Source organism: Falco biarmicus, chromosome 9 (genome assembly GCF_023638135.1).
Source record: "Falco biarmicus isolate bFalBia1 chromosome 9, bFalBia1.pri, whole genome shotgun sequence".
Taxonomy (NCBI): domain Eukaryota; kingdom Metazoa; phylum Chordata; class Aves; order Falconiformes; family Falconidae; genus Falco; species Falco biarmicus.
Genome location: NC_079296.1, coordinates 4,545,520 through 4,552,811, shown reverse-complemented (window position 1 = coordinate 4,552,811; position 7,292 = coordinate 4,545,520). Strand labels below are relative to the sequence as shown.

Below are 7,292 nucleotides of genomic sequence, written 5' to 3'. Positions count from 1 at the left end.
ACATCTCACTCACGGTTAATAATTAATTGCAGATCATGTTTTACTGAAATGTTATTGTCCCCTCCCAAGGAAGCCAGAACAGCTAAATGTAGGAATTTTTTAATGTAGGATTTAAATTTTTAAGTATGATCAGAGTAATCCCATGTCAGTCCTAACTTTCTCTCAGTTCGATAGCTACATGAAAAATGTTCAGATAGCAAAAAATAACCAACACAGCAAACAAAAGCTTAGATTCACATTGTCCTTCAGAAAATAATTTTTATTTAAGTCAAAGTGATTTAAAATTTGCATATAAGTGAAAAAGGCATTTGAATTTTATCAAACATAATGCACTGATGTTTAGACCAAAATTTATTTTTTTTGTTTGGAAGTAACTATTCACTTGCAGATTTCTTTTAGCCATTTGTACTCCTGATTATGCCAACTTTCTAAGTACTATTACAAATAAAACTACAATATGAAAATAGTAATGCATAATATGTCTACAACATGTACTATTTTAAACAGCATTTACAAAAAACACTTTTGTGACAAAACCTTTGCATGCCTGATATGCAAGCATAGGACCTCAACAAATAAGTTTATGTAAAGTTAAACTTAAGTTGTGCAAGACTTCTGAAGTTTAAACAAATACTGTAGTCAACCTTTACGGGAATGACATTTACAAAACTATTTCTGGCCAATATGAAGTTAAATTACAAGAAGGCCAACTTGGGCTTCTCAGCAGATGCAATAAACTACATGAGAAACAACAACATGTAGAAAAAAAATCTCGTAAAATTTAAGGTGCTTAGTATTATTAAAAATAACAGCTAAAATACCTATGAATAAATACCTGTGAAATGAACATGTTTACATGGCTGGTATGTAAACAGGGAGCAACAAACTGCAAAGAACATTGGAAAACACTTTAGAAGTCTAACAAAATTCTGAAATGTTTTTTAAAATCTAATTATGTCCCCTCCCTACATTCTTTCTATGACACAGTCAACTAATTATTCTAACCCTACATTTTACACCTAGACATATAGAAGCTAAACTAACAGAGGCTAAATGCATTAAGAGATTTATTTAAATACCTTTGTGGAAATGGTAGCAATTTAGGCCTACTACATTCAGCCTCTGTCAAACACAGCACACATTCCCAATGCTACATACTATGTTTCAGGATAGCTAATCTACGTACAGTTTTACAGATAGGCTAACATGAAGCACAGACCAATTTAAAAAAAAAAAAACAACAACAAAGAAACACCATAAATAACTATCACCAGAGCAGACTTTCTTATTCATACTGTGACTTGGACTTTAGCGATAACAAAACCTCCCAGAAGCGACCCTTCGGCGGCAGAGAGACAGGGGCAGCCACCGCTGAGGCAAAACGGCGGGAAAAAGCACAAGGGCTACTAACGCGCCGGACGGGCCCGCCCCGGCGGGAAAGCTGCGTCGGGGGCGGGGCTCCGGGAAGCCCCCCCCCTCTCCGCCCCGCCCCAAGAACGTTCACCAGTTGCCGGCCAACGACCAGACAAAATGGTGTCAGCTCAGCTCCTCAGGCTGAGCGCTTAAAGGAGCCGCAGCGCATTGGGCCTGGTGGCCGCTGGAGACTACAAACGCTTGGTGGAGTACGGGAGGTGAGAGAGGCGCGTTGGGAGTCGGTGCCTTTCGCTCGGGGTCGCCTGAAGGCCGCCCGTGCCCGCCGCTGCCCGGCGGGAAGCGGTGAGACGGCGTTACCATGTCAACGCAGATAATCAAAGCGGAGGCCTGAGGGGAGCCACCCTCGGCGAGAACCGGGATCCCCATTCAGCGACCATCGCCGCTTCTCGGCCGCCTCGCTGTGGGCTGTGGGCGCGGCGCTGCCCCGCAGCCCGGCCCCGCGGAGGGGAGCTGTGCCCGGGGCTCCGCCGGTAGCGCCGTGCCGCGCCGGGCGCCGCCATCCTGTCAGGTGCGGGCCTGGCGGGAGGCGGGCAGGGGCCGCTCCTTGGCTGCGGCGGGAGCCCGCTGGGAGCCCTGGGGGGGGCTGGCAGCGCCGGGGGCCCGCCAGGGCGCAGGGGACAGCCCGGGACCCCTCGGCTGCAGGGGCAGCCCAGCGCGTCTGCATTCCCCGCCGGCTCTAGCGTGACAGGTCTGGCGTGGTTTTCATGGAAAAGCCACAATCTGTTCTCAAGAAACCGCGTTACAATGCCGAATGCTCGCCTTACAACATGAGGGAGCTTCCCAAACGAGCTTTTCAGTACCTCACTTTCTCTAGTCTCGGTTTCCTGGCCCGGAACGAGTTACATCACCCAGTATTGGATACAAGAGACTGGCTCCTTCATTCTTTATTTTTGAAGAATCACGGGGAAAAAAATCGATTTAATGAATAAAATCTTCTCAAGACGCTTATTCATATAGCTCTAAGTTCTCTTAAAAGCATGTGTGTCTGTCTTAAGGAATGTCTTAAAATATGCTTTTCGTTTACTGAGTGTTTTAGTAAAAATCTGTCCCTTGAAGATGGTTACTACAAGGGCTTTGATGCATGGAATGTGTGCATGGCTGTTTCCACACTTACCCCTTGGGAAATACATTTCTCACCAGGCAAAGTTTCTGTTAACCTTCTCTGGAATTTCCCAGGCACTCACGGAACTACTTGTTTGCAGAAAGGGAAACACTAAAGGAATGCTTGTGCTGGACTGATTTTAATTTTTTCCTCTGTTGCCCTTTTTTTTTGTGTTTTGTGGGGGTTTTTTTGGCTTGTATTTACTCTTCTAGCAGCAAAGTGGGTGATTTATAGCTTTGCCAAAAACAGTTGGGATCCCAGTCCTTCCTTTCTGCCCTCTACCAGCTGTTGGTCTGAGTTGAGAGTATCTCCAAACCTGACAGACTTTGTGTAAACCGTAAATACAGGACAGTTACCAAGATTAGTTGCAAAACATAAAGCAGTTCAGCCAGGTCTTGGTGTGCTATAGAATGGTGTAAGTAAAAAGGTATGCTGCTCTGAGTATGTATTAGCCTGTGAAAACTGGAAGCTGTCACCCATTGGAGAATCGGCTTAGATGATGTTTTTTGGCACCATATCATTGCTAGAAATACTTTTTTACGATAAAAAACCCAATTTTTCAAATGTCACCTCGTTGGTGTCCCAAACTGTATCATCTGAAGTGATAAATCATGTTGTTAAGCACATAGATACTGAGACAGCAAGCACCTAATGTCCTTAACATGCTTCTGTAGCGCCTTTGTTGGCATGCAAACCGTGAAGATTTAGACTTACATGCAGACTGACATTTATTTCTGTTCTTCCAGATATTAGTCATATGATATTCTGTGTTTTTGGTAATGAAGAAAGGCTTTGTAAGTGAAGCATTATATAGAAAACCACAGATGTCAGCTTCTCAGACACCTAGTCCAATGTCTCCTGTGAGTTCGAGATCGCCATCTCCTCTTGGCCAACAGACATCTCCATCTGCTTGCAAAAGCAGAGAGCAGAGGCACCAACAACTTGATATGTCAGCAGAAAATGTAGAAGCTGCTTTTGAGTGTAAGTTTCATAAAGGTATTGTATAAATAACTGCTGGTATGAAAGTACATACTAAAAGCATAAAAAGCTAATGTTCTGTGAACTGTCTTATTAAAGATGTATGCTCAGTTAGAAAGAACGCTGAAGAATTTGCTTTTATCTTTTGGTACTCAAATGTGGAAATGATAGTAATGAAAGCTGTGTTGTAGAATAATGAGACTTTTACTCCTTACATTCTGTGCTGGGAGGAAAACTGGCAAAGGGAGATGCATACTGTGCCTTTTTCAAAAGGCTATACATGCTTACTCTAACATGTCATTTCCTGTAAATGCTTCTGGTGTACTGTTTCTTCTTATCCCCTGTGGCAGTGAAGGTGGGGGAATAATTTTCAGTGTTTTCCCAGTATACAGTGTGAAGTATAAGACTAATAAAATCACCGATTCTTTCACTACTGAAGGTAGTTCCTCTGTTTAATTTCAGATGAAAATGGTGTTAGTCCAGGAGTTAGATACATTACTGAAGCACTTATAAAACGTCTGTCAAAACAGGAAGATTTGGCATGTATAAGCTCACTGAATCTTTCTTCCTCAAAGGATGGGGATAAGAAATTTAAGGTAAGTGATTGAAAATAACCAGTAATTAAAGTTAAAAATTCATTCTGATTTTTTAAAGGTCTGTTTTTATATGGATTTAAACAGCTATATTCTGATTATGTTAGCGTAGTTCTACAAGGAGATCCTTTGTTTTAAAAAAAAATGTCCGCAAAAGAAAAAAAATTGGATCAATTAGAGTAAGTTTAGAACACCATCCATTTCAGTAACTTTTTAGCTTTTGGATTGTTCTGGTTTGGTGGGGGTTTTTTGTCTTGTTTTTTAATGGCAGGTTTTCCTCTATGTAGATGAGGCTGGTCTACTGTAAATTTAAAATCTGGTTTTCCTCTTTCAACACTACAGAAGACCGTACCTAAAGCAGGGTTTCAGAAGCAACAGTGAAACTGTGATTAATAAAGTGTTAGAATACTTTGTATTTCTTAATGAATAGATGGCTCTTAAAATTGAAAATCTGCCTTTTTCTTAAAAACAACAAAAAATCCCCACCAACCAAACCCAAGTTGCAATACCATGGGATTAATTTTATTTTCTTTAGTACATAGAAAATTTGGAAAACTGCTCTGAACTGGAGACACTAAATCTTAGTAACAACCAAATAGAGAAGATTGAGAAGTTGGATAAACTGATGAAGTTGTGTGAACTCAATTTGTCTTACAACAGAATCAGGTAAGCAGAAACACTAATGGTTTTGCTAAACCCAGGTACAATAAAGCTGAATTTCTCTTACTGTGTGTGTGAACAGTTAAGGTGAATTTCCCATCAGTTGTATGGCAAGACTAACAGGCTTTGATAGATCTTAAAAATTACAAGCCGTAAGATATTAGAAGGCTAAATAGTTCTGGGAAGTGCTGTTCATATACCACAGCTGCAGTTAAACATGTTTTCCTAGGCAACCAAGCCAGAAATGCAATTTTCCAGACGCCATAATGAAGGTACAATAACCCAATTAAATGCATTACATTTTTAAATAAACTTTTACTGCATATTATTACAGATAATACAAGAAGTTTTCTTATAGGAGAGGAATCTGAATGGGCTGGATCAAGCAGGCCGTAAACTCACTGAATTGCTTTTTCACTTTTACTGTTTTGAGAGTCTGGTATCTTGTCTGAGTGGTATAAAAATATTGAAGGCAGTACACAATAGCAAAATTGTTTCCTTTAATTTTTCTGTTAGTGAATTAGGACCTTTACGTGAGACTGACTTAGCAGTAGAGAAGCTGCGTTTTCAGCAGAGGAATTAATAGGAAGTAAGTGAGACACTACCACTTCTACACATTGCATTTGCACAACTTCCTCTCTCAACAGGAATTGAAAACATCAGAGTAGCTTTTAGCTACTGCTGTATTTTTTCAGTGGAGTTATATACAATTGGTATATACTCCAAAAATAGTACAGTCACAAGAGCACATTCTACTGCACTTTGTTAGGGTACTCATATCTTTAGATAAATGCTCCAGTAAACTAAAAAATAGCATGTTTTCCTCATTAGCTGTTCAGTGTTTTAATGAAAACACTAAAAAAAATGTAGTTCTGCCTGCTGACAGTTTACAGGTGATCCTTCTTTTGTATGAAAAAAACAAAAGATTTTATTTGGGTTCATCTGTGTCCCATAATGTTCTCAGGAAAAAAAGAACACGTTTTGCATATTAAAATGTAATTACCACACATTAAAATAAAGCTAATATTAAAATAAAGATACGTATACATTAAAGGTTTAGTGAGCCACAGTGAGCAAGGAAGTCTTGCTGTGAATTTTTTTGTTATCTTAACTTAGTATTTGGAAGTAAGCTGGTGTAACTTAATTTGAATTTAGAGTCCATGGCAGTAAACAACTGTTTTTACTCATCTCTTGGATCATAATTGGGACAGATTTTGCTGTAGTTTATCCAGAATATCTAAGTTATACTGTAATTTTGCTATAGTCCATGATAAGTTATGCTTTTCTTCTTTTTTTTTCAGTAAAATTGAAGGTATAGAACATATGCATAATCTACAAAAGCTGAACCTTGCAGGGAATGAGATTGAGTATATTCCTACGTGGGTAGGGAAGAAACTGAGATCCCTGCGCATCCTTGATTTGAAATGGAATAAAGTATCATCAGTAAGTAATTATAGCTAGGAACAAAATTGCTCAGAATCTTAATGATGTGAACTGGTATATTTACGTTAATTGACTTGGAGTAATTTCTGTTCTTTTTCCACAAAGTCTGTTGTAAGCCTAATAAAGTTGTTTATCAAAAAAACCTTCTTCTGTACCAGGTATTCGCAGCATAAACATAAATGTTGTTCAGGAAAGCATAAGCTTATGGAAGCTTAGAAAATCTTGGTGAAAATGTGAAGACTTTTGCATGTTATTGATGGTATCCCTTATGATAAGTCAATTATATAGTTCTGGAGATCTGTAAATAATCTATTTGCATCTATTTTGTGTTTATTATGGTGACTGATTTACTTCTGTCATCCAGGTTAATTTCCATGTTTGGCAGCTACAAAAGGGTGTCTATGAAATGAAGTAACTTAATAAGATTCCTAAATGAGTCATGCTAGGAGGAGAGATGAACCAGCTGTTTGAGTACTCCTCATGATAAAAAACTCCCTTTTTTAATACTTAAGTCTGGGGGAATGGAGGGTTATATATATCCACAGGCCCTGTTATCTTGAAATTTCCAAGGTCAAGCTTCATTAAATTTGCCCTCTTTGCAGTGGTATTTTTTCATAGAAGAAACAATGTGATTTGAGGAAGTTACTTTAGTTCTAGTGCTGTGTATTTTGGTAGGTTTTTATAGATTATTCTTTAGCTTAAATGTTAAAATAGATTCTTTGATATGGACGTAACATAAAACATTCTGTACCATCAGAAATTCACTGATGGGGGTTTAATTGTGCTTGGAAGGATATCTAATCATTGTTCCATTTGTCTTTGATTTAGCTCCGTGATATAGCTAAACTAAGGCCTCTACAAGATCTGACCTCTCTATTCCTTGCTGATAATCCAGTTGTAAGTCTGCCTCACTACTCCTTGTACACCGTATTCCACTTGCGAGCACTGGAAAACTTGGATGGACAGCCAGTGACAAATTATGACAGGCAGGAAGCTCTGGAGAGGTTTGATTTAGGTAATAGTAATGTGTTAGAATTAAAGTGAATGACACAAAACTTAAATTTAGAAGGAAAATATTTTCT

General features: G+C 39.1%; 1 protein-coding gene across 7 annotated transcripts in view; it reads left to right on the top strand.

Moving 5' to 3' along the window:
* The first annotated feature begins 1,491 nt into the window (after positions 1 to 1,491).
* CNTRL (centriolin) overlaps positions 1,492 to 7,292 on the top strand; it is a 36,833-nt gene continuing 31,032 nt past the window's right edge. For all 7 annotated transcript variants that reach the window (XM_056351872.1, XM_056351871.1, XM_056351869.1 and 4 more), the window contains exons 1-6: positions 1,492 to 1,631; positions 3,283 to 3,517; positions 3,977 to 4,110; positions 4,643 to 4,773; positions 6,069 to 6,210; positions 7,039 to 7,225. In XM_056351872.1, coding sequence (XP_056207847.1) covers positions 3,316 to 3,517; positions 3,977 to 4,110; positions 4,643 to 4,773; positions 6,069 to 6,210; positions 7,039 to 7,225 — 796 coding nt within the window. In that variant the 5' untranslated portion in view covers positions 1,492 to 1,631; positions 3,283 to 3,315. The remainder of the gene's footprint in view (positions 1,632 to 3,282; positions 3,518 to 3,976; positions 4,111 to 4,642; positions 4,774 to 6,068; positions 6,211 to 7,038; positions 7,226 to 7,292) is intronic.